At 41.5% G+C, this 27,099-nt stretch overlaps 1 protein-coding gene across 1 annotated transcript in view; it reads right to left on the bottom strand.

Moving 5' to 3' along the window:
- Positions 1-27,099, bottom strand: part of macf1a (microtubule actin crosslinking factor 1a) — a 211,262-nt gene that overhangs the window by 65,939 nt on the left and 118,224 nt on the right. Inside the window, 35 exon segments of the mRNA XM_063899408.1 lie at positions 693-822; positions 1,350-1,588; positions 2,284-2,346; positions 2,749-2,860; positions 2,990-3,146; positions 4,744-4,910; positions 5,019-5,336; positions 6,215-6,414; positions 6,573-6,696; positions 7,242-7,415; positions 7,517-7,708; positions 8,667-8,834; positions 8,976-9,149; positions 9,229-9,399; positions 10,321-10,554; positions 10,667-10,816; positions 11,719-12,006; positions 12,673-12,846; positions 13,029-13,244; positions 13,454-13,609; positions 14,090-18,183; positions 18,186-19,586; positions 19,589-20,153; positions 22,354-22,489; positions 22,937-23,028; positions 23,377-23,499; positions 23,635-23,733; positions 23,854-23,961; positions 24,287-24,370; positions 24,461-24,620; positions 25,249-25,442; positions 25,550-25,688; positions 25,773-25,951; positions 26,592-26,758; positions 26,869-27,052. Coding sequence (XP_063755478.1) covers positions 693-822; positions 1,350-1,588; positions 2,284-2,346; positions 2,749-2,860; positions 2,990-3,146; positions 4,744-4,910; positions 5,019-5,336; positions 6,215-6,414; positions 6,573-6,696; positions 7,242-7,415; positions 7,517-7,708; positions 8,667-8,834; positions 8,976-9,149; positions 9,229-9,399; positions 10,321-10,554; positions 10,667-10,816; positions 11,719-12,006; positions 12,673-12,846; positions 13,029-13,244; positions 13,454-13,609; positions 14,090-18,183; positions 18,186-19,586; positions 19,589-20,153; positions 22,354-22,489; positions 22,937-23,028; positions 23,377-23,499; positions 23,635-23,733; positions 23,854-23,961; positions 24,287-24,370; positions 24,461-24,620; positions 25,249-25,442; positions 25,550-25,688; positions 25,773-25,951; positions 26,592-26,758; positions 26,869-27,052 — 11,332 coding nt within the window.

Here is a 27,099-nt window from a genome sequence, read left to right as displayed (position 1 = left end):
TCGGTTCCTTGCCATCTCTTGAAAAAGTATTTCAAATTCAGAGGCTCCATACCACCTTCTTTTCAACGGTTTTCAAAACACACCACAGGAAGAATACCTAATCTTGTTTCATCTTTTCTCAGTTATTAAACACATTTTCTTTTGCACCTTAATTCAACTCCTTTTGTTTCCAATACTTTTTTGACATGGTAGTTTATTTAATTGGCAGTGCAGTCATCCCTTGCTGGAAGACTGCAGCCATTCCTGCGTGATGGCTTTCTTGCTAAGAGCCAAAAGTATTTGAAAGAGATATTCATCTTCTGCCAATATACCCTGGATTTTGCCCAGGTATAACCTAACAAAGGAACAATCAACCTTTATTTCAAAAATGTTCACAACCCCTTAAACAAACTCTTGCCAATAAGAAAATAAATTCTAGGCAGACATGGCGTAACATAAGCTCACTGACTGTTCACACTGATCATATTTCTCTAAATGGATAATTGTTTAAATCCCTCAGCCCGTCTCTGTATCATGGTTTTTCTTCATAAAGGCTTCAAAGGTTCTTTTACTTGCTAAAAGTACTGCAAAGTATTCCTCAAAGCCGTTTCACCCGTCATATCACTGACGTTTCTGCCTCCAGTTTCTGTAAAGTGTCTCCCATCATCTTGTCAATCACCCTCATGTCTTTTTTTGTCATCTTGAGAACACACCTATCTCTTGCAGCTGCTGTCTCCAGGTGTCAGCCTCAGGGGAATCTGGATTGTCTGCGATCAGCTTCCTCAGCGTGCTCTTCAGCTCCTCCACCTTCCCAGAGTGCTCCGCCAGCTCTGAGAGCAGAGCCTGGAGAAGAACGGGAAGAAGACCGCAGTTAAACACAGTTTCTGTTAATATGACTCAATAACTTAGAGGAGGCAAACAGAGTTCTGATGTGTGAATTTAGCAGGAAAGACAATGTAATGTGTCAAAGCCCCTCTCCTGCAATCTTCAGAAAGGAAAATGGATTCAAATGTTAGATTATAGAATAATTTATTTGGTTAAATTTGTTTTTAAATGTTTAAAGAGTTTCAAAACAGGTAAAGATTGTAATGTATATCAGGTATCTTATGTTTTATTTATTTATTTTTAAACCAAAAGAAAGAAAAAAGACAGTTACACTTATTAATACCATTAACGTATTCTAATATTACAACCATGGATATTTATTTATATATAACAAGTCCAAAATAGCTGATGGACTAAAAAAAAAACTAACTAAAATAGGGGAAAGAAACACACCCGAATAACCTTACACATAAAAGTATATACCATGAACTTATTGCATGATTTTCAGTGTCAGAGAAAAACCCACTTGATGGATCCAGTCCTACCTTGTTCTCCTGGGCCTGGGCGCGGACCACCTCAGGTTTGGAGGGTGAGGCGGTCTGCCCCTGTCTCAGGCTGCTCTCCCTGTCCGTCAGCCAGCTCTTCAGCTCATCAGCGCCCTGCCTGGCCTTCTGCCTCAGCTCCAAAGATGCCTCCTGTCTAACCAGATTCTCCTTCAGATCCCCCCCCAGCGTCTCATACCGACCGTTCACATCAGACACGGCAACCTGCAGCTCCGTCAGGTCTGAGGGCACAATGAGGGAAAGGAGGAAACGGCTTAGCATAACGCGATTGAGATTAGCAGCAACAACAATAGATAGGTGGAATAAGAACAATAAAGTCAACACATAGAGTAAGGTAGGCTAGTTGGCATGGATGTATTGTGCGAGAAATGGCCCCTGGGCAGAGAAACCCAGTCTACATGAACCAAGGACCCCTTGTTTTGAGTTGTTTCAGTTTTTTTTTTTGATCGTCTTATACAATTTTTAAAAGTTTTGCATTATTTTGTTGTGGCTTTGCATCTATGTGTGTGTCGTTTGTCTTTTGTTGTTGTCTTAAATGTCTTTGGAATCGTTATGTGTATGTATTGTGAGGGTCTTGTGTGGTTTTGCAGCCATAGTTTGAGAGTAAGGACCTCTGGGGGTGTGACCTGGAGGATGATCAGTGCTAATGCTAATAAGGTATACAGTTGTTATTAGCCTACTGACAGCTAGTACATGTAAACAGGGCAACATTTTTCTTTATTGGACAAATGCCACTGACAGAGGTTTTGCATGGACAGACAGCTGACGGAGACAGGACCGTTGAAACAGAAAACAGAAATGATTTAAAGTGACTAGAAACCATCAACATTGGAGCCTGTTTCAATAAAGCTTTAGTTAGACTCAGTTTCAGGAGGCACTGAACTCATAGAGAAAGAGAGCTAGAGGGGGATCTCACCTTTACAGGTGTGAATGCCATTGACACTGCTGGGACCTGCTGAGCCATTGATGTGAGGAACACCTGGGAGAGACACAGTGGACTGAGACAGTGGCACTACAACACAAGGTCATACAGAAAACAGGACCAAAAGCGGTGGGAACACACGACAGAAGTGATGCAGACATGCACGATACCAATACACTTCAATTACATCGAAATGTAATGGGTGTATCAAAATCCAGTAGTGTGAAATCTGCTCTGTATTCCAACCAGCAAACTTATTTAGCTTTCTTAAAATGTTGCATTTAACTTGTTTATTCTTTTTTTGTTGTTCTGTTCTGTGTTTCTCTCAAACCATTTTATAAACCCCCTTGGTGATTATTTTTCCTCCCACCTACATCATCTTGTAAAAAAGCCCTCATTATAAACAAGTCATTTAAACTGAGGGAGAGTGGAGGATTTCATATGTTTGAGGGCTCTTACCAGTTCTGGTCTTCGGAGCGGTGATGTCGATGATGAGCGACTCCAGCTCAGAGCCTGTTTTGTTCAGATCCTGAACTCTTCCTCCCTGTGACTCCCAGTCATTCAGCAAGTCCTGGAGGCAAGATTCAATTAGCTTAGCACATGATATAGTCTGGATTCAGACAGCATGTACGTGTATATGTTTGATGTTTTTTTAACCAGTGGAGTAATTTTTTCAGTTTGAATGATGAGACACACACACCTTGAGCTGCTGGACTCTCCTCTGCAGGCTCTCTGTGTTGAGGTTGGCCTCTTTGGCCGGCAGCTGGTCCTGTGCCGTCTGAAGCCACCTGAGGAGGGAGCCTGAGAGCCCGCGGAACTGCAGGAGCTGCTGCTCACAGGCCTGGATGGCAGCGAATCTTTCAGAGGAAAACAGAGGAAGAGAGGACATTTTATAAAAAAGATAGAAATAGTAGGTAGGAGGCAGGGATAGAGAGGATGAGGAGGAGTTACATAAAGTGGGAATAAAGATAAAGAAAGGAGAAGAAAATCTATCTTTTCTCAAATAACACTTTAACGCAACATAAAGCAATGTCTGTTAAAGTGTTTAACCTGAATATACGTGTCATTTCAATGATACAATACCCTTAATGAAAAAAAAACATTGATACATAATCCTCTTTAAAATACGCCCTTATTTTGAAATTCCCATTGCATATCATTTTAAATATTTCTTTCTAAGCGCACATCTTTTCTATAAAATAGTCAGATCCTGGTTTTTGAGTTGAAATGAATGTTAACTTATTCTGATAAAAAGGCATATTATACGATATCGTGTCTCAATATGTGTGATTGTCCAAAGATTTAATAAAATAGAGCAGCGTGTTAAAAACTTTTTCAACATTTGGTGAAAGCTCAAGTTATTCTGAAACTCAAAATGGAAATAATACGTTTTTATTTATTGCAAGTATGATTGTTTTCGAGGCAAATTTCTGTTATAAAAATAAATAAACTGAAAAAACTTGACATTCAAAGCTCACGCTGGCCTTACTTTTGGCAGCCTTGACCTCGCTCTCTCAGTCTCTAGCTATGGTTGCAAAGTGCTGCTGGCCCGTAGTAGACAGGACAGACGTATCATTATCATGCTGCTATTTTCTCCCCGACGGACTCAGTGCTGGGGGTCAAATGAGTAGGCCGTTTATGGGACGGACAATGAGACGTGTCCATGCTGCTTATATTAGCTCCAGGCCTCACACACATACAGGACACAGTCACGCTGTACTGTAAGCAACTGCTGTGCGGAGTGCTATGGGTTTACAAGCTACATGTTATACATTATAGATAAATGTCACATTCCTTGGTATCTGATCAGGATATATTTAATATGTCCATTAACAGCTAATATTAGTTATATAAAGAAATAAATCTGCACCAGACTGATGGTATTTATAATTTCCCAGACCCTCTTCTGACAGGCTTCAAGCGGCTGAATCCACCTCACACAGGGTAGGCATAGCAACTGGTGCTCTGTGAAGGCTACACAATTAGAAAATAAATGTTGTAAATGCCAGCGGCGTGGTCTGTTCTCACATGTTTTTTCATTAGTATCCTATCAAATCAAATCTCAATATTTAGGTTTCGCTACATCTGGTGCTGAAGGTTCTGTGTTGTCAGACCACTGGAACTGAAGCTTGTCATTTGAGCACCAAAAATGTAAAGCTAAAACATTGGTCGTGCCCTAAAAGATTTGTGTTTGCTGCCCCCTTGTGTCATTTATGGTATGCTGCAGAAATCATAAGAAGGATTAGTTCTTATAAAATACTAATTCAAATCAGTCTATTTTTATAATTATTTCCTACTGACAACACCACGCTAAGATCACAATATTGATTTTAAATGTATGTTTTTCTATAAAAAAGGACAAACCTTTCTCTGCAAAGTGAGGAAAATGTAAGACACATTTTAGAACTTCACATGTATGGCTGAATGAATAAAAAAGGAGTATAAAAATGGTACCTTTGGTTGACATTGGCTTCCAGTTGGGTGAACTCATCGGACACTCCTTTGACATTATCCAATAGGCTTTGCGTGTTATTGAAAGCTTTTGATTGGCTCAGATCGGTGCCGAGGTTGCAGAAGGACTTCAGCTGGCCGGCTTCCTGCTCTAGCTCAGACTTGACCTCCTGAAGAAAGATGCACAACAGAAGCGATGAAGGCACCAGCAGCAGAACTTATCCACTTATCTCTCGAGGCTTTAAGGTCTCAGACTGTTGTGTGATATAACTGCTGACCTCGATTGTCTGCCTGTAGTCGTCCACGCTGCGCTCAGGCTGCCCCCCCGGGCTCAGGGCTTTCAGCCGGCTCTGGGTGAAGACCTGCAGGTCCGCCCCCAGCCGCTCATAGCTTTCCAGCCGGGGCAGCAGCCCTTTGAGCTCGGCCTCGCTCTCTGCCTGGCTGCCCTGTGCTGCGGCGTAGCGCTGAGTCAGCTCGTCTAAAGAGCCCTGCAGGCCGGAGGCCGTGGAGGAGTCCGAGCTCTGCAGGAGTTTGGAAATGGAGTCTCGTGTTGCTTCAACGCTGCCCTGCCGGGACAGAAGCTCCTGTCGAAGTTTCTGGGAAAACACGAGAAGTAATTCAATTTAGATTGCAATTTTCGCTTTTTAGATCAACAATCAACAAATAATATGGTGATACTCAGTCTACACACTCTTTTATAAGCATTTTGGTACATTACAGCCTTAAGAACTGTTTAGATTTTTCTGTAGATGTTTTACAGATTATCCATATAGTATATGAAATCTTAGAGAATACTTTAGTTGAGCTGTACTCACTCAACCTGTGGTTAAACACAAGCAATGTGTTGTTTCTTAATAACACTAACACAGTTAGAGTTGGACATAGTCAGAGTGTTACTATGGTAACGTACATAGTTGAACAACATTCCAAACTTCTTCCCAACATTTTGGGCTGTATAAATAAGACACACCTCCTGTAGTGAAATAAGAAGCTTTCGTCTCTATTTTCTTACATCTTCTTCAATAGCACATTTTATGTGAGACGGCCGCTGACATTAGGATTTTGTTACAGGCAAAATATGAGTAAACATTATTCTGATTTAAGAATATTGTAGTGCCGCATAGAGGCCTCCAAAGCGTATTCTGCAAACTTAGTAAAATATCTCTGTTTGAAAAGAATTATACAAACATCACACTATGATTATTTGATATATATTTTTATATATAAATATATCATTAATCTTATTTCATTTGCAGTATCCATTAATATAATTTTATTTAGTTATGTTTAACAAGCCCTAGATGTTAGTATATGTAAGTATGTAATTGAATGTTGAAGGAGAATGTTTTAAACATCAACAGACAAAGTTGAATTGATTCATCTCATGTGTTAAAATGCTGAAAATCCTATAGATATAAGTTGAAGATGGTCTACCCAAACAAAGTGTTTCCAATGACTTTAGGTGTACTTGTACCTGATTCTGTGTGAGGGCATCTTGCACGTCCTGTGCGGTGGGCTCCACAGGACCCGGGTTAAGAGCGAGTTGGTCCAGCCAGCCGAGCAGAGCCTTCAGACCCTCCTGCACGCTGACCGACTGCGCCACCACCGTCTGCAGCTGCTCCGCCCGCTCCGACACCGACGCAGAGAGGGAGCCAAACCTCTTCTCCAGGCCATCTGAAGAGAAGGAGCGGGAAATCATAGTTAAAAGTATTAACACATCTCAGGAGGATGAACATTTGAATATTGCGCTTCTTTAAATCTCATAAATTCTCCATTCATTGACGTTATTTTTACATTCATCCATAATAACACCTGCTGAATGAGTCTTTTACCTGCAGCACAGAGGATGTCCACAGCTTTCAGTGATGGAGACTCTTCAGTGCTGACCAGATCTCTGCCGGCTCTCTTCACCTTCTCCAGCTGCACCGAGCGCTCAGCCAGTTCGTCCTGCAGCAGCTGAGGACGGAGAGCACACACTTATCAAACCTGGTTACTTAAGACTCAAATTGGGGATTCAGCTATAGACATATTAAACCATTTCTAAAGCTGAGAAGGACGTTTAAAAGGAGTTCCCACAGAATTTTCGGGCCTCTTTTATGAAATATCAGGATTCAACTTGTATTTGTAGTTTTATACTGATTGTCTTCTTCATACCTGTTTTGCTTTAGTATCACTGTATCCCTGTGTCACAATTGTATGAACTGCTGTGTCAGTGACATGTGGTTAATAAGGACTGCTTACTAGTATCCCTCCCCCAGTGTGTGCAGGAGTGTGTGTGTGTGTGTGTGTGTGTGTGTGTTTAAGTCAGTTTGAATGGGTTTTAAGGGTTGTTATAAAAATATGTTATTAATAAATAATATAAAAAATGTCACTTTCGACGTTAATTTCTGAAAACAACGTAAATGTAAAAAGAGCTGGAGAAATCCTGAACTCTAGTTTTTTTTTTCTTTTTTCTCACTGCATGTTTTATTTATGTTGATGTTTTTTTATTGATGCTTCACCTGTACTTGTCGGAGTGTGTCCTGCAGGTTCTTGGGGTCAGTGTCTCCGCTGGGCTTGGCTATGCTTTGGTTCTGTTCCTGAGTGCTGAGCCACGAGTGGAGGGACACTACCTCATCCTGGTAGTGCTGGTACCTTTCCAGCAGGCCGGACAAACGGCCGCCTAACTCTGTTGACTGCACACACCAAAAACATTTTCAATGTGTGTTTGAAGTTGAGATAAAAGAGTAAGAAAGTCATTATTTGAGCACCACTCATAAAAACTAGCCTCCCTCACCTTTGTGTGCAGGCTTGTGTATCTGTGGTTAGCGTCCTGCAGCTTGTCAGTCACCAGCTTCTTGGTGCTGTCCAGAGCTGGGTCCGAACCCCCAACCTGCTCCAGAGCTCCTTGAACGGAGTCCAGAACCTTCTGACCCGAGATGGAGACGAAGCGCAGGTCCGCCTTGTGGCAGATTACATCTTCAGCAAGCTGGAAATACACACACAGTCACAGGTCAGAAGGAGATCAATCAGGTAATGACATTTTAAGAAAAACAATGGAAATGGAAATATAGTCATGACAAAGCAGGTTGCTATATCAAATATACAGAACGGCTGGGAAAGGATAGTTACACATGTTATATCAAGGGACTTTTAATAGGAAATGATCCAGAACAGTGTTAGTGGGGTCTCTCGGATGAGAACGTGATTACTGTAAATCACGGCATGGCAAAGCGTATGGAAACTGAGCGTGGAAACTCACTCTTCCATGGATAATTACAGGTAAAAAAAAAGAGAAGGTCGGTGTGTGTTTTCACTCAGCCGCACTCGGTTCACATGCAGAGAGATATTTCTCTGCACATTTAGTTCAAAGCACCTGAAACCAGTCGCAGCCGATATAACATAAAGCAGAGCCACAAAGTCTGGATATTCAGACTCTCAGTGCAACATGCCCGACCAATAGGAGGGGGAGTAAGAGCAGCCGCAGTCTGAACCTGCAGATAAGAGACATGCCAGTGTACAACACTGTTATTAGGGCTGTATTAGTACTGCAACTGAAAAAGCAATGTAAGATTTTGGCCGTTTTCATTTTTTTTGTTAACGTTTTAAACCGAAAAAATGTAAGTTCTATTGCATTAATCGTCTCTTTCTCAATTTCAAGTTCACACTATTCAAGCAGTGTCCCATTAATTTCTTCTCAGAGTAAAAGAAGGGTTACGTTTAAGCCAGAAAAAAATAAAAATGCTGCTTTTGATTTCCTTTCAAAGAGAAATTAGCAAATTTGGTCTGAAGTGTGAACGGCTCCCTCTTGTGGGGAGTCTGCAGCATGTTAAAAAGCAACTATAAACTCACACAGTTCCCTGAAGAGCTGGACATATAAATATAAAGAAATATTAACTTATACCATACATGGTTTATATTCTAATATATGTTATCTTTGCATGTACCTTCCTGTGCTCCTCCAGCCTGCCCTTCAGTCCTTGTGCATCAGTTTCTCCTTCCCCCAGGGAACGCAGCTCCTGCTCATTTTGTTCCAGCCAGGTCCCCAGACTTCCGTGTTCTTGGAGGAACTTGGTCAGATCGTCCTTCAGAGACTCAGACTTCCTCAGACGGTCCTAGAATAAATAGTTACAGCATTAGCAGTCAGTTAACCATTTTTGTTTTTGTGATGGCCAAGGTGCAGTTGAAACCACATATCCCAGATCCGGGGACATAAGGCCAGTCTGGAGGCATTGCTGTGACTTTATTTGGAGTACCTGGCAGCTCTGCAGCCTCTCCAGGTGCTGGGCCTGGAGCTGATCCAGCGCAGCCCGGAGACGCTGCTTCTCCTCAGGAGAGACGGTGGAGTCCGGTTGGTCCAGAAGGGAGCGAGTGGACTGGGTGATCTGGAGCAGCTGAGCCTGTTGAGCCTGCAGCTGCTGCAGCTCAGTCTGAGGAGGAGGTCAAAGGTCATTAGATGGTAATAGGTACGTTTAATGTGCTAAACACATGTAGAGTAGAGATTCTAACCTGCAGCATCTCTGTGTGTGACATCACAGCACCCTCTGGCTGTGAGTATGATGCATCAGGCGAATCTCCAGATCCAACTCCTTTCCCGCCTGGTTGGTTCAGAGAAGATAAGTCTTTCAGCAGAGAGTCTATCTGGCCCTGAGTCTCCTGGAGATCCTCTTCAGCCTTAGCCTGAAGGAGAGGAGAGGAAGAAAATAAGCTACAAGTCAACGAAGTGCCTCATACAACAATACATCTTTTCACATAATTGGGTCAACGTAGAGCTGGTATAGACCGCGGTGCTGGGTGCGGCCCTCTTTCAGGGGATCGGGATTCGAATGCACCCAGGGACTATTCAAAGATGTCATCCCCTCTATTTAGCCCCTTTCATCCCTGTCTCCTAAATTAAGGCACAGGTGGCCCAAAAAATATCTTTAAAATAATAATAATACATGAAAATAAAATAAATGCAATATTTGGAATTTGTTCTTAAATGAAAAACTGAATCTATGCATATTCAACAGGGTACTTGTGGTACATTTAGTGCTCACATGTTTGTGCAAAATTTTGTTGGGGTCTTTTTGAAGTTGTATAATAAAATATATATATAACTTAAAAATAATACATTTAATCTTGAATTATTTTTTTATATCCACAACTGAGACTACTCAATATATTCCTGCAGAAGCACTCTTCTTGAGCTTCACAATTAATCATCAGAGTTTTAACAAAATTGCAATATTGACTCGTGCAATATCCCATTTTTCACCACTCCAATTGCGAGTGGTGAAATATTTGGTTAAGGCAAAATAAGTGATTCAAATACACTTTCCTTTTGAAATTCTTGACTTAATTCTCTCAGTTTTTCTTTAAAATTCCTGTGTGCACACAACCATTGCGGTCTCAAATTTTAACTATTGAGGACAATGGTTTCATTATAAGAAATCTGAGTTATTACTATGAACAAATCTACATTTGAATAACTTTTTTCTTTGGACCTTTCTCAAGAACAAATAGGAGACCACATTTTTAAGAAGATACTGGTGAATGGAGCCCAATATAAACGGTTTGTAGAATATAGATATATATATCTATATACTGTCTTGTTCTTACCCTCTGTGTGTTCTGTTGCACCGTGGTGCTGATGGCGGTGTCTAGCTCTGACAGAGACGTGTCTGCTGAATCTTTGAGGGTGCTGTACTGCTCCTTCAGTCTTGTTAGCGCCCCCTGGAGGTTCTTCCTCTCCTCCGGGCTCAGACTCTCTCCTTTGTCTGCCAGCAGCTCCTCCACAGAGCGGATAGCCTCTGCAACGGCCTCCCCTTTGGCCTGGAGGTCCTTCTGTGATTCCTGGAGAAAAATTGATTCGGTCAAAGACGAAAAGATGTTCACCGAGCACATGATGGTGCATGAGATGTAAAGTGCCCTTTAGATTCTTCACGTGGCAATTACATTTTCTTACCTTTATTTTTTGTTGTTTCTCTTTCAAGACGTTCACGTCACCTGACTCTGCTCCACTTTTCTGACCGGCCAAAAAGCTGGCAGCTCCAGCCAGCCACATGGTGAGGCCTTCTAGTTTCTGAGTGCATTCGGCCTTCTGCTGTTGAACCACCTGAGATGAATAAATGAGGAAGAAAGAAAGGAAAAAGACCAAAAAAAAGAAAGAAAATGTGAGAAAAACTGAAATTGGCATGACTATCATAAGCCATTAACCTGGGTTATGTTTTGCATGTTTGATCCAACTATCAGTTTTTCACACTTTAGGCATATTTGACCCCGAAATAACACAATGGTTGTGTTGTGCACACTTTGCTAAGCTTTGAGCAGTTTGTGTCCAGAGATCACACACACACGCAGACACACATAAAGAACCTTCACATCAACATGTTGGTCAAGCAACAACAACAATACAGAGAGAAATCAAACAAATATTTGTTTATCGGCTGTTTTTCCTCTTCCTCCTCTGTACTCAGGGGGAGATGAGGAAAAACAGTGAAGCACTGTAGCCTGCAAGGCTTTTCTGCTAAACAATCTCTAGCCGTTACCGCCGTGACACAAGCGATTTCCTTCAGTGGCAATCTGGAACAGCAAGGCAAACAGGTTAATAAAACACATGTTACAGAGACATGCAGAGTAGCATAAAAAGCTTGTTAAGTAGGAGTGACGGTGGTGATACTGTTCATGTAAAGTGGCAAAGCATTTACAAACAGAGCAGCAGTGGGTTGCTATAGAAATATGAAATGATGAGTGCAGGTTTAAGGTGATGTATAATGGTACTACTAGTTTAATTTTGATGGAGATTAGCTTGTTTAGATCAGCCTTCTAAAGTTTGTAGTCTTAAATTAGTTTAATTTCATAGAACGTGCTTACTATGTTGTGTAGGAAAGCATGGCAAAAGTTCATAGCATGACAAATAAAGCTTTGAAATATACTGTTAAAGCAGAATTCTAAATGTATAAGTGAGAAAAAGCGAAGAATTTCAAACCAATCCAACTCAATCATCGTTTTCCAAACCTCTCTATCCCTCGCAATCTGCCTCTCTCTGTCCTGCCCCTCTTCTTTCAGTCTCTCCCTGCGCTGCCGATCCTCCTCCCTCTCCTTCTGGGCGGAGAGGGCATCAGCCCAGGCCTGAGCTTGTCCTGAGGCCAGGTGGAAGGCCCTCTGCAGCTGCTGGAGCTGACCCAGGAGCTGCCGACTCTGCTCGGGGGCCAGGTCCTGGGCCCGCTCTGAGATGAACACCTGGATGTCAAAGGCGGTGCCATTGACCTCACTGGAGCGAGCCGTCAGAGAGGCCTGGAGCTCCTTAAAGTAAAGAGACAGAAAAGAGTTAAATAGAGTACAAACATTTATTCATTTTTTCGTACTCTGAGCTAGCACGTACATACACCAACTATTCCAGTTTCATTGCTATCTATATTCTGAAGATTTTTACAGAGGGGTTGGTTCATATATAATTCAAAGCCTGATTTACTTAATCATTTATTTCTAAAATAAAAATGTGTTTCATGGCTTCATCCATTTGTGGATATATGGAAAAGGAGGTATCCAAAATGTACTGTATTTGAAACCTTTGACTTTAATATGTTACCAAAACAAAACAATCATTTTGAGCCCTGCTTGGTCCAATATTCTGAATTCGCTCCAGTAACGTATGGAAATTAACACATATTTAACAACAAAATGCCTCATTTGAAAACGTAGTATTTCAGAAAACTTTTAACTGTATTAATGTAAGAAATCAACTTAACAAGTTACAGGGTGACAGCTCTTAGTTTACCTTATTGACCTGTTACCTTCATGATATGCATAGCCACAATGTTAAATGGCTTTTGATTGAATTGAAAGTAGTTTAATTAGCATTAAGGAATAGTTTTGCAACTCTGACTTTGTATTTAAAGAGTAAAATAATGATATAATATAATTTTAAAAGAAGGATTAAACATTTTCTTCAGATCGGACAGAACTTACCTTGCAGATATTCAGCTGCTGAGTAAGCTGATCACTATCATCTTCTTTCTTTGCCGTGTCCATTTTATCCATCCCCGCCATTCCACCATTCATCTGAGCCTCTGTCTCCCTCAACCAAGAGAGCAGATTCTCTACTCGTCCTCCGAGGGACTTCTGCTCAGCTGTTATTGCCTCCTGATAAATGTCAGGGTGAATAAAATCAAACATCTACACTTAAGAAATTAAGTTTTTCTCGAACCAAAAAAGATAATCCTTCTAAATAACCTCTTCCAATTACTTTAATAAGAATGATGTTTCCGATTAACCTAAACAACAAATGAGCAACATTCTGGTTTACTCAAGACTGATATTTTTACCTTGTATGAGTCTCTATGGTCTCGTAGACTTTGCAGAATGCCCTCAGAAAGTGCTCGGGCAGCCTCATACCCACGGGCCAGGCTCCGCCCATCCTTCTCCATAGCCAATAGGAGCTGCGGAGGAACGTCTTTAGGTCTGGGCTTCAACAGTTCTTCAGCAGCCTCCACCTCTTTGTTGACTGCAGTCTCCAAGTCACGCAACTCAAGGTCCAGAGTCTAAGGGACAGATTAAGAAAAGAAAACAAAAGTTTACTTGATGCCAGTTGCTAAGAGGCTTATCCTTGAATCAGCTTTTTGGTCTAGGAACAAAGTACCCAACTGACACTGCAAAATAATTAAAGTGTCCAAAATGTACATTCATGTTGGTTGGCATCCCAGTAATATGACAGCACATCTCTATCAGGTAAGTATGCTCATTCTTTCACCTCAGACTGTGTGATGATGTCATCCAAGGCGATAAGGCTACGGCCGACAGACTGCTGTTGCTGCTGTTTGAGTCGGACCTCGATGTGTCTTACCATGGACACCAGGGCTACAATTTGCTGGTCATGCTCCAAGCACTCTTGCCGCATCAATGATGACTGTGAAAAAGGCAAAATATACAACAAAACATAATTAAACCTTTAAGCAGCAGACTGTTTCCTCTATAGTAATCTATATTGTTTACAAATCATTATCTACTTCCAGTGTTTTGATCCTTTGTCTCTAAGTTAAAGGATGATTAGTTTCCAACTGCTCCAAGAGACGTTTTAAGGAGTTTATTTCATTTAAGAAGTAAGATAATGTTTTCAAAACACAAAGGGTGTCTTTAAAGTTCAATTTATCAGAAATATTCACATTCCAGATCACCAAATTTGGAGATACATGGTTTGGACTGGACAACAGGGGGATGGAAAAGTAACATAAGCAGTCAGAGAAATGTAGCTGAGTATAAAGTACATTTGAGTCTAAAATGTAGTAGAGTAGTATTATAACATTGCATACAATGGAAATACTCAATTAAAAAACCTCAGATGTGTACTTAAATAAACATACTTAAACTCTACCAGTGGCTATCTTACCTTGCCGGTCATGGATGTCACCCCTTCTTTGTTTACTACGATATCTCGGCTCTCTCCGACATCATGCTCTCCTTCCCCCCAACTCTCAGAGGCTGAGTCAGACTCAGGGGCTCCAAGAGATTCAGACTCTGTTGAAGTATCTTCTGAGAGTGAAGGTGCTGATTCTTTACACTCAAGATGTTGCTGTTGGTCTTTTAGAGTGTTTGCTTTGGGAACATTGGTGCTATCAACTCCAGGTGGTTGGTTCCTTCTCTTCTTTCTGCTTTTCCCTACGGTTTTATCTGGTTGTGTTCCAAGAGCCACAGATTGACTTGGGGGTTGAATGTCTGGTTTGCATGTAACTGCTTTTTGAGTAATGTCTATGGATTGGCCAGCATTTTTGGGTTCTGATTGGGATTCTTCTTTACCTATAGATGTAACCCCTGCCGATTGTGTTTGTTCCTCGATGTTAGGATTGAGTTCTTCTGATTTACATAAATGTGTGGTACTGTGTTGACTTGTCTCAGCTGCTTTAACGTGAGTAACAGAAGTCCTCACTTCATTGGCCTTGTCACCAACTAAGGGTCTAGTCAGATCACTGGCCGACTGACTATCAGTTTGTATGTCCACCCCCTGCTCTGCTGTCAAGTCATCTAAATCTGATTTAGCCATTGCAGGTTTTGGGGTTGTTTGTGTGACTTCTGAATCCACTTTTTCATCGGGCAGTACCTTGTCTGTCTCAGCCTCTGTCAACTTAGGAATCTTGGACTTCTTGTTCTTCTTTTTCCGCTTGCTTTGCTGAGTTTCTTTAGACAAGACTGATGGAGCAGTATTAATTTCTTGTTCCCCAAAACCTCTGCCCTCCTCTCCCTTGGTTGAAGAAGCCTCACAAAGTTGGGTCTCCTTACCAGAAAGTTTCTCTACAGTCTCATCCTCTGGGACCATCTTCTCTTCTGCACTCTCTTTTGGTGAACCATCGATTCTCTTGCCAGCATCATCTCTGACACCATGACTCTCCACTACATCAGCTTTAGTTGGTTGAGTTTGTGACTTTACAGTCTTGCCTTGACTCCCCACCTCCTTGCGTAGCGCCTGCAGCTCCTCGGCAGCCTGCTTTTCAGTCACTCCTTTTTCAAACACCTTTTTAAGAATGCTCTCTTTGGCTTTCATTAGCAAGGCTGCTTTCTCGTTGTTTGGTAGAGTAGATTTCTGAGGCAATTCTTGCTCCTTCCCTTTCTTGACCTCCTGACTGCTCTCTGGTTGTTCTGGTTGCTGATGGACTGACACCCTATTTTCAATTTTTTCTTTCTGCTCCTCTCTTTTGCTCTCCTCTTTCATATCATCATTTTCTGCATCCTTTGATAATGTCCTTTTTAATGTATCCTTCTCTGCCTCAACAGTATGTTCTGTGAATTGCTGAGTGGTTTGAACTGATTCCTGTTCCTGTTTGACCAATTCATTTTCAGATTCAGTCTTTCCAATCTTTGATTCACTTTCTAAATGGGAAGGCCCAGTAGAATCTGCCGGACCATGAATCTTTGATTTCTTACATTTGTCTTGTGTTGCAAGCTTCTCTGAGACCACTTCAGCAGTCTCAGGAGGCCCTTGAATATGTGTATCAGCTTGATGAATTTGAGAAGAATGTTTTATCTCTTGAGGGTGTGTTTCTCTCTCTGCTTCTTTACCCTTTCCATTCTTTTTATTTTTCCTCTTTTTCTTGCTTTTGCTTTCTGTGTCTTTGGATAGAGAGGTCATTAACTGTTCTGACTGCTCACTATCAGGGCTACATTCTATATCTACCGGTTTGTCTTTCTCTACCACTACCTTCTTATCCACAACATCTTCTCTCTTTGTTGCCACACCACTCTTTCCGTAATCCTCTTCACTCAATGTTGATACTTCAATAAAATCTTTGCTTTCTCTGTCATCTTTAACTTCGGCTGCTGGGTTTCCATCTTTAGAATCACTATGGGCCATTGATGTGATCTCATCACTGGGTCCACTCTTCTTTTTCCCTACTTTCACAGGTTCCCCATCTGACTTTAAAACAGCAGCTCCTTTTATGACCTCTGCCTGTGAGTTTTTGTCAATATCATGTTCATGTGCCTCAATGGTTTCTACAACAGAACCTTTGAAAATATTTTCTTTTTGTTTATCATGAGTCTCAATTGCACCTATTTGCATACTTTTCTGCTTGGGACGAGGCTTTGATTGTTTGACGTTTGTCTGTGGTACAATCTCTTCTATTGCTTCCTGTATTCTTTTCTCAACATTAGTTGCAAATTTACACAAGAGGTCTATGGACTGGTCTGGCCCAATTGAAGCCTTTTCTTCCACAGACACCTGCACTTTTTCTTCTTCAGTAGAAGGATGGCACGGCAGTGACTGGTCTGGGATTATGGAGGTGAATGTCTTTCCATTTTCCTCTGTAATTCCTAAACCTTGCATTGAAAATGGAGATCTTGAAGTCCCCTCAGTAATTACACCTGACCAATTTGTTGGACTATCAGGGCTTGAAACTGACAATATAACAGCAGGGCTGTATGTACCGCTTGATGTGGCAACAGATGTATCGCTACCTTCATTAACCTCCAGTGCAAAAGAAGCCAATTTCTCCTGAATCTCTAAAGCTACGTCATTAGGTATCAGTCGTTTCGCAATGGCCTCGTTGAGAGAAGACACTTGTTGTCCAGTTGCAGGATCAACCAAGCCTCCTTTCAAAAACTGGTTGGTGGCAATTGTTCTGACCATACTGTCTTCAATTAAACCTCTTTCGCAGGCTTCAGATAGGGGAAGCCTTTCTCCAGTTCTGATATCAATGATCCCTCCACTGTCTGCCTGGCTCTGAAGCAGCCTCAATGCTGGAACTGGGTCAACCTTTTTTGATGCAACGGCTTCAGGAAGGGTCAAGCTGTCTCCGGTTTCCTCATCCTGAACACCTCTGAATAGTTTCACCTCCAAGAAACGTTTGCCTGTTTCAATATCTATTTTACCCTGGTTTACAAGCTCTGAATAAGGCACAATGCGTGCAGTTTCAGGGTCAAGCACTCCTTGTGCTACAGCAGAAGAAGCCATGGTTTCACTAGCAATATTCTCACCTAAAAGACCCATAGAAACAGCCTCTGTCAATGTCAGTTTACATCCAGACTCGGGGTCTAAAATGGCTCCTGTCGATGCCTGTAAAACAACTGCTTCTAGGTGGGATGAAGAGCTGACTTTTCCTTGGTAGACCCACTCTAGTTCTTCAAGCCCAGGAGCAATGGAGCGATCCACTAGACCTCTATCTACAGCATCAGGGACTGAAAGCCTCATACCTGAAGCATGATGTATTACACCACCCTCAGCCACCTGCCTTGCCAACACTTGATAAACATCCTCAGATCTAATTAACCCTTTCTGGATTGCCTGCTCCAGAGGCACTGCAGACTTGGACTCTGGGTCAATAACACCTTCCATCTGTAGCTGTAAACTGGCTTTAGTAAGGGTTGTTGTTGAATCTGAATCCCTTCCTTTGTAAGCCTTCTCTAGTGCCAACAATTCTTCTCTTTGGTTCTCATCAATCAATCCCATTTTCGCTGCTAGAGTGACAGAAACTTTCTTATCCCTTAGAAGGTCAACAATCCCTCCAGACGCCACCTGGGCTTCTAGAAGTCGAGCAGCTGTGTTAGGGTCAATCAGCCCTCCCTGAGCAGCCTGCCTTACCCCACAGATCTGTCTTTTTTCCACATCCACAACCCCTGAAAGGGTTTTATCTGACTTCAGGACACTCCACATTAGATCTTCATCTAGTAAACCCTCCTGCAAGACATCATCCATGCTAAGTGATTCACCGCTGCTGGCATCTAGAAAACCTCCAAACAGACCTGCCTGGGCCATTAATTTAACTGCCGTGTGACCGGGAAGGACACCCTGGGCTACTGCCTCATCTGGGAGAAGCCTTTCCCCTTCCTCTGTCATCAGACCTCCCTGTTTGAGCTCTAGGACTAACTTTGACAGTTCAGCATCCTCCCCTTCCATCTCCCCTGCTGAATTTTCATCAAACTCCTTAGCATGCTTTGAGTCAGTGTCTTTTTTAGGCAATGTTATATTTTGTGTAGTCCTTTCTGATTCAGTCTGGAACATTTTATATCTTTTTCATTGTCACATTGTTTTGGTTTAACATCTTCATTTGTTTTTTCTCTCAGTGGGAGTTGTTCTTTCATTGTTTTGAGTGGCTCTGTAGTTGTTTTTCTAGCTACTGTTGAGGTTGTACTGGTGTCTTGACCAGCCATATCCCTGGGTTTGAACTCAATTACTTCAAGCTGTTTTTGACCTTTAATGTTTTTAGCTGAAGCGATCAAAGCTTCATGATCAGACATGTCTTTCTTTTGAGCTTTAGCATTTTTATCCACACCCTTTTCATTTTTTGCTGCTTTAGCACTCCCTACAACAACTGATGGTTTATGGAGCAATTTATTGTCATTCTTTCCATTATACCTTTCTTGTAGACTTTCTGTGCTAATTATCACAGCTTTTTCACTCTCGACTACTTTAGAACTTTTTTCTACACTCACCCCTTCATCTTCTGAACTGAACTCACTCTCCATTTGCAGCTTCCCCTGCTCATCTGTAGTCAACGTGCTTTCATATACAGAGTCTCCAGCAACCAGTTGAGTAGCTTTGACTGACTCTACCAGCTCAGGGTCAAGCAGCACCAATCGCTTTCCAGAATGGGCATCCACATAGCTGTGAGTCATGAGGTGAAGCAGCAGTTTTTGTTTTGCTTGTTCTTCAGGATTCATTCCATGTTTAAGTGCTGTTTCCAAGTAAACGACTGAAGGAGAGGTTGAAAGTGTTGGAGATGATGGAGGTGGAGAGGAGCTTGTGGAACCCAAGCTCAAGCGGTTAAGGGATGGGATACCTGACTGGTTCATGCTGGAAAGAACATCTGGGATGCGGATGTCCTTGAGAAAACTGACCACACTGTGCTCAAGGGCATCTTCAGCAGCCTGGTTTAGGGGAAGGACCTGGAGGTTTTCAGGGTTGTACAAAGCCCCAATGGTATGTCGCTTCCTTAAGATGTTTCTAGACAGTTCTCCTGAGATAACTCCTTGTTGAATAGCTTCAACAATTGGCAGGATTTCTCCGGATTCAGGCCAGAGTATACCCTTGAAAGCCCAAAGAGACTCAAGGACTAACAGAGCCAAACGAGGAGAGAGAAGATCTCTGTGAATGCTCTCTTCCAAGTTCAGCCGTTCTCTAGTGTAAGGGTCTAGAATTCCACCATTTTGCAACTGACGTGCTAACATGTCACAGGCTAGATCTTGTCCCATAAGCCCATGGCGAACAGCCTCATCAATTGTCATCCGGTGGCCAGATCGTGGGTCAGCAATACCACCGGACAGGAGTTGAGCTTCAAGAAGTCTTACAGTTACTTTCCGATCAATCAGACCTTCCTGGACTGCACGGAATATGCCAACTTTTCTTCCGGACTGGAGGCAAACAGTTCCTCCGGGTTGCTGTTTGACAGGGAGTAGAGGAGACCAGAGTGGTCATTTTTGACACATCGCTGTTGAAGCTCATTCAGATTTACATTTTCTGCTGTGTTTGGATCAATCAGCTCTTTATTATGTTGTCTTGAATGGAGTTTGGAAAGGGTTCTGGGAGTCAAGAGTCTCTTGTCGTCTGCTTGCTCTAAACTCATAAGTTCTCCGACTGAGTTTCTCAAGCCTCCAGTGTTTAACTGGAGTTCTAAAATGCGAAGTCCCACCTCCTCTCCGATGAGCCCAAATTCAATGGCTGTGGCTACTGGCAACACAATTTGTTTTTGGTCATATGTAGACTTAGTATTTTCCACCAACAGCAAGGCAGTTTCTAGCTCAGAAAGGGATTGTCTATAATGGGTGTCAATTAAACCTTGAGCTAGACCTTGTTCCAGTGAAAGATTGACAGGGGAGTCAGGCTTAAGGAGCCCACCCATAACGAGCTGGGCCTCAAGCAGTACATGGCAGGTGTCCTGGTCAATAAGGCCTCGTTGGGCTGCTTTGAACACTGGGAATGTTTCCACTGTTCCCAAGTCAATTACTCCAGCAATGGCAATTTGATTCTAAAAAAAAAAAAGAAAAACAGAATTTCAGTTGACATTTATTTTCGCAATGAGCAATGTGTTATGAAAACTTAAGACAGCAAATGTACTACATTATGTTACAAGTTTATTATATAATATATAATGAAGAAAATTAGGTGGTAGAATCGGAAAAAGTTAGAAAACCCACTTGCCACAAAAACATAAACAAGGATAAAATTAAAAAACTGAAATTGTTTTGGTTGGCATGATACTTCTAAGTTTATGTTATAGGAATCTGAATGTTTTTTTTCCAGTTTTTGGATATCTTTTTTATATAACGAAGCGCTTTAATACTTACCACTACTATTCTAAAACAAGCACTAAGCATGCAACAAAGCAACTAGAAACAAAAAAGGCAGGACAATACAGCAATATTCAGAAGTATAGTAGAATAGAATTGTGAAAAAAACGTACATGCAACAGTAATAGAGAAAGCGAGCACTACTTACCGTGAGGGATTGTCCCGTGGCACACACATTAATAGGCCAGCTTATGGCTCGGCAGAGCGAGGCGCGACAGGTGAGAAGCTGGTTGTTAGCATTCGGCATGCCACTCTTCATTATGACATCTATCACTGCACTGACACTAAAACCTCCTGTTGACTTTAATTTAGACTAGTAAAGCCTCAAATATCAACTATGGCACGGTGAAATTGAAACTAACAAAGGCCAAATTGTCTATATGACAATATATCCCAACAAACACCATTTTGTATGTATGTTTAACACTTTAGTTGCACAGATGCCTGATACTGTTATTGAAATTAAACGATGATTCACATTAGATTGTGCTGTAGCTATTCATTGTCATTGGCAAGGCACTTTAAAAGTGTTGTCCAGTGAGACACATTATGGCTTTGTACATAACTAAAAAGTAACCCGATATGCAGATTAAGCGTGTTTATAAATGTCTGGTTTTCTTTTCCACATCTCGTTCTGATCCTTGGCTCAGACCTCAGACGTTTTGGCTGCTGTTAGTGGTTTTTAAGCAAAATGCTGGTTGAAAGTTTCACACATAGTATGCATTAGAACAAACACATAAATTCACACACACACGTGATCTGGACACAACATGCTCAAATGGTGAAGTGTTTTTTGTGCATAGCTGGCCTCTGGTGCACTCAGTGAGCATTTTTTTTACAACATACAAGTTCCCTGTAAAAACAGCTTTCACATAGTAATCCATTATAAGGTGCAGCTTTCAGGACATATTGATCATCATCAAGGATTCCTTGAAACCTGATATTCTCACACACATTTAAACCTTTTTTGACCGATGTTGGATTTAAGGAAACATTGTTTGACAAACTGAAAACTGACTGTGGATGTGTGATTGATTGACTGTACATGGTGGTAAAAATAATAATAAAATGTAATGCTTTTACTTTATGTTGCATAATTTAACTACAACATAAAGAAAAGTAGCATGATACTATTTTGAGACTAAAGAAATGAAAGTGAAACATAAAAGGTGCATCTAATTTCTGACCAAAAACAATTCTAATGATGGATCTGCAAAAAGCGGAGCTCTACAGCTTCTAGCTAACTGCTAGCATGACTTGGCAGCGCTGCTCCAGTGCGGCACCACTAAGGCCATGTGTTAACCATGTTAGCAGTTCAGCAGATGTGTTTTCTGATGACAATGACGATGAAGATGACAAAAACTAGGAATGGTATAGGTAATGAAATGACTGCAGGCTTTTAGGAGAGTGAAACACTCCATGCTAAGGCCCAATTCAGACAGTGTTATCCAGTGAATTCTATTTTACCCCTCTGTGTCAACGTTACCACTTCATTTAAACACTTAACAACAAATTGGTCTGCAGAGTACAGCATATTTCAACGTCTATTAACTAAAGTTCCAAAAATATAAAACACTATTTCTAATCATCTGAATACATGTCTGAAAAGGGTCTGTGATGTTTGTTAAACCAAGTCAATGAGTGATACTCGTCAACAGTGGTGATGTTTGTCAAAATGCTCTGTGAACACACAACATGCTGTACGACACACACACTCCTGCTGGCCCATACTTGAACTTGTGCTTAGCTTGCAAGCAATTTCACACTCACAGGAACATGTTTCACATTTACATTTTGAAAAGCTTGCGAAACCCCTGAAGAGAACACTATTGTCACAAATCGGCATTCCAACTTGGCCCGTCCCTCCAACCAATATACCTTTCTTTCCTCCTCTTTGGCCAGTTGCTGCTCCAGTTGCTGCAGCTGCTGGGAGGAGCTGGTACACAGCTGGTTGTAGGTGGACATCAGCTGGTCCAGCTGAGCCTCCACATTGGCGCGCTCCTCTGGGGACAGCCTGGAGAGCACACGGGGAGGTTAGAGCATGTGGGATTAAGGTGTTTATAGTGTGATGATGTGAACAAATATTTCATTATTGGGTCATCCTTTTGAGTTCTTTCTAGAAACACAAATGTGTAGGTACTAGCTCTAGTTCTGTTTTAACCACAACTTGGTTTTAAAAAAGCACCAAAAAATGTAAGTCCATACATACAACACACTTTCCCCTGACCCTTCATTCAATTCCCCAAATTTACCAAACTTGAATAAAAATATCCAGAGTCTGACGTCTTAACTCAGAATTTCCATGACATTCAACTAAATGAGCATGCACTGTTTGAATAGGTTGTGAGTGTCCCGGTGTTTTGCATTTTACCATATAAAAGGGTACAAAGGGAATGTCAAACAGTGTGTGTACTGAATGAGTTGTCTGTTCAATGTGTGTGTCCATCTGATCCAAACTTACTTGCTGGCCTGTTTTGACAGCAGGAAGACCTGAGTGCTCCTTATGGCTTCTGCCACTTCATCTTTCTTAGCTGCCAGCTGTTCACTGATGGCCTTCAGAAGAACACAAACGCATGATGCACTTAGTAAGAACAACTTGGATCAACTGCCATTTTAACATGTTAGTTAAACAGCTAAATACATTTTATTCACAAGGAAACACTATCCCTTAAACTTATTTACCAAAAGGCTTTGTTGGATATTCAATTTTGAAATTAAATGAATAAACTGTGTTGTTATAACAACGTTGTTATTGCAAAATGAACCCAACAGGTGTCCTGGTCACCTTGCGGGAAATCATTATGCACCGGCTCGCAAAAATGCAAATTGTCTTTAGCTTAATGTGTATAATATATGATAATAAGAATATGATGATAAAAAATAACAAGCTTTTTGCTGTACCTGCTGAGCAGCAAGTGAGGACTCGGCGTTGGGGCCCCCGGTCCGTCCCTGGAGGCCCTTGACCCAGCCAAGCAGGTCGGAAACCTGCCCAACCCTCGCCTGCTTCTCCTCCTCCACCTCTTTCTGCTCGGAATAAAAACATTTACTTACTAAATAAATCATTAAAAAACAATTATTGAAACTTTTTTCTCTAGCTATTAAACAGAAATGTTTCTTTTTTTGAAGCTCCAGTGATATAATATGACAAAAAAGTCCCACCTCTTCTTCTTCTAGTCTTCTCAAAGCATCGCTGATGTATTTCACATGCTGCGTTGTCAAGGTGACCAAGGCTGTGTAGCGTGTGCGCAAGTCCATGAACTGCAGAGAAACAGCCAGAAACAATTACAAGGGATCTGTGATGGACTGGCTCTGATAGAATCATTGTTCTAATATTCAATAATGTAGCAATATTAATAACATCTGACGGTCCAGCCTCACCTCATGTGTGATGGCGTCAGAGGAAGAGTGCATCCTCCTCCTCTTGACAGGGGACTTTTGTGTAGATTCTACAAAGGCTCTGTAGGTCATCAGCTGCATCTCATAATCCTACACACACATGGTGGGACACAAGTCAGTAAGAGAGTGGCTAGGCAACCATCATTTACTAGAGAGAGTATTACATTGTTTAAAAATATATACAACTTTTATTTATTGACGCATTTCATCCTTGTAGACAATAGTGAAATGAAGGAAAGAAAACTTATAAATACCAAACTTAACAAAAAAAAATCAATGATAATAAAAATAAGGAAAGCAGATAATTCTTTTTAAATACTTGAAATAAAACTAATATTTTTTATTATATTTTGTAAAGTGACACTCACATACTTGACACATTGTGTATGATATAAAAACAGAAAGAGTCTCCTACCTTCACTAAGGTGCAGTACTGTTTGGAGTGAGTCTGGCACTCGTCTAGTTTGGTCTGGTTCTGTTCGATCTCAGCTACTAATGCCTGAAGAAGCCAAACAAAATCATATTGTTATACAAGACTGTTGGGTTCAATGTGTCAGTGTTTTAAAGTAATGTCATCAGTGTTACTGACCGTCTGCTGGGCCAGTTGTTCCGACAGCGCCTTGCTGTCCGTCTGTCCGGGATGTGTGTTCTCTTGTCTCTTTGTCGTTTCTTCGATCCAGTTGATGAGAGCAGAGTGTCCATCTCTGTACTGCTGCAGGGCCGAGCCCACAGACTCTAGATCTGTCCGTCTGCAATAGGAACACATGGACCGTCAGAACATGTAACAAACATGCTTATTGTACATATAAACATACATGTAGTATAAGCCTTTGTTCTGTTATCTCAATGTTTCTAAATAATTAAAGATAATTATACACGGTAGTGATGGGATATTTGAAGTGAATTTGCATTATTGGGATAGTTGTGAATATTGTGCTCTCACAGTTGAAACGTTTTTCCTCCTTAATGCATGCATGAGGAAGTTATTGTTTATGATTACTTTATTTAAGATTGTTTGATGGGTTGTTTTTTTAAATAAAACAATGTGTCGTATCTGTGACGCAATACAAATATTTGTTTCTTATCAAGTGTCAGGTAAAGTCATTTTAATATTTTTTCTTACATTTTAAGAGTTTTGAACATGTTTGGATAAGTATGTTCAAGTACATATAGTACATCACAATTCTTTTGGACCAGATAATCCTGACATGAATTTTGATGTGCGTTTGCCTTGTACACGGTCATACATTTTTTCCAAGATTCAAGAACTTTCTTATAATACAAGATTCAATTTCAACCTTTACATTCTTCTCCTTTTACTCTTCTCATCCTCTAATCTTTTCCTTTACCCCAACACCTTCACTCGGTGTTGCTCACCGTGTGTCCATCTGTCTCTTGACTCCGCTCCACCTGTCTGTCATCTGATTGGCTCTCTCCTGGAGGCGTTCCAGCTCGGGGCTGCGGTCGGGGTGTAGCCTGCTGAGCTGAGACCCAGCTTCTTTGGCACAAGCTACCTCCGTCTGCAGGGACTGGAAGAAGCCCTCCTGATCCACGAAATCATCCTGCCACTTCTGGATTGAGAAATCAGGAAAAGGATGCAGAACAAAGGTTAGAGTCTATAGATTCACCACATGAGCCTTAAGGAGAGTTTAGGCGATATTTATTATGCATCACTTACCCCTAGTTGGTCTCTGAGGTTCTTAATGGCCGTTGTGTCTGCAGGAACAATGTCCTCTTCACTTAGTCTGCTCTCATTATTCCTGACCTGGCTTTCTGCTTCCTCCAGGCTCCGCATCAGGACTTCTACAGTTTTTAACCTGACGAGATAAAAACATGTTGTAAATGAAACTTTTTTTTTTTTTGAGTGAACCAATTAACAGAAGAAGAAAAGGCTCACTTACTTTTCTAGGTATACAGAGGAGAGGTTGTGCAGTTTGTCTGTCTTCTCCACGGCCTGATTGAGTTCAGCGCGGAGGACAGGGATGCTGGAAGACGTCGGCTTCTCGTCGAAGAAACTGACACAGCGCCGGGACACGTCGCCCAAACTGGAGCGAATGGAGTCCAATTCTGACTGCAGCTTCTGTACAAAAATGGGATTTTAAGGAAGCCGTTACAAATAAAGACCCAAATGAGGTGTCCTACCTCCACAGTGCAGTCTAATAGGTAGATGGAGTTATACCCCATTAAAAGATAAAAAAAGGCTCCAGTTGTGGTGCAGCTTTTTTCTTTATAGTTTCCTTCATTTCAATGTTTAGTTTAAACTACGGAAGCCCTGAGAGGTAAATGAGAAAAAGAAAAATGTGGTGATCTATTTTGCTAAGTCTGACTCAAATTACGTTCCGTTTATCACTGAAGAAAAGGTCATTGGTTCCAAAAAACACTTTCAAAACTTTATTTATCCACCCATTTTGATAACATAAATACATTTTGCAACATGCAAAAAATACTTTCTTTCTTCACAGAATTCAGGAAATTAAATGAAATATTATCATGGTCCCTTTTTTCTCTATCTGTTCTTAATTCATATAAAAAAAGAGAAAAATAATTAAATCAGACTTAGAAAAAACAGATCACCAAAATTATTTCTTTCTCAACCACCTCTAGGCCTCCGTAGAATTCTCTACACAATGCTTAAAATACATCAACTTATTAAGCTCAATATCAACGTCATAAAGGGGTGTTATTGCTCGTAGGAACCAGCAGATGGGGCTCACACTGACCTCCTGCTCTGCTATCTGGACAGTGTTGTCACCGCTGTCGCCTGACAGCCGGCTGGGGGGTGGAGTCTGAATCCCCCTCATCAGTCTCTGCTCGGCGTCATTCAGCTGCAGGGTGATGTTCTGCAGCTCCGACAGGTAGGAACGAGACACCGACTCATCCTTCTCCACTGAGGGAGAGAAGAGAAAGGGGAGTTAATTTGGGCATGAGCACAAACGCTGCATTCATTTGCTTTAACAAATACCACAGTACTTGAGTAAATGTATGTATTTGTCTCACCGGTCTCCATGTTGAGCAGCAGGTCCTGGCAGTGCTGCTGGGCCTGCTGAACCTCCTTCTCCAACTTTTGTCTTTCTCCCGCGGTGAACAAGGAGCTCTCTTTGCTGTCAGACTGGAAATCGGACATCTGGGACTCCAGGTGATCTAGGACCTGCTGCCGCTCTGATGGAGACTGACAACGCACCTGAAAGGACGAACACAGAGGGATGACGTGAGTGAAAAGGACATTAG

This window comes from Eleginops maclovinus, chromosome 13 (genome assembly GCF_036324505.1).
Source record: "Eleginops maclovinus isolate JMC-PN-2008 ecotype Puerto Natales chromosome 13, JC_Emac_rtc_rv5, whole genome shotgun sequence".
Taxonomy (NCBI): Eukaryota; Metazoa; Chordata; class Actinopteri; order Perciformes; family Eleginopidae; genus Eleginops; species Eleginops maclovinus.
Note: the sequence above shows the minus strand (reverse complement) of the source record. Positions and strands in the feature narration are given on the sequence as shown.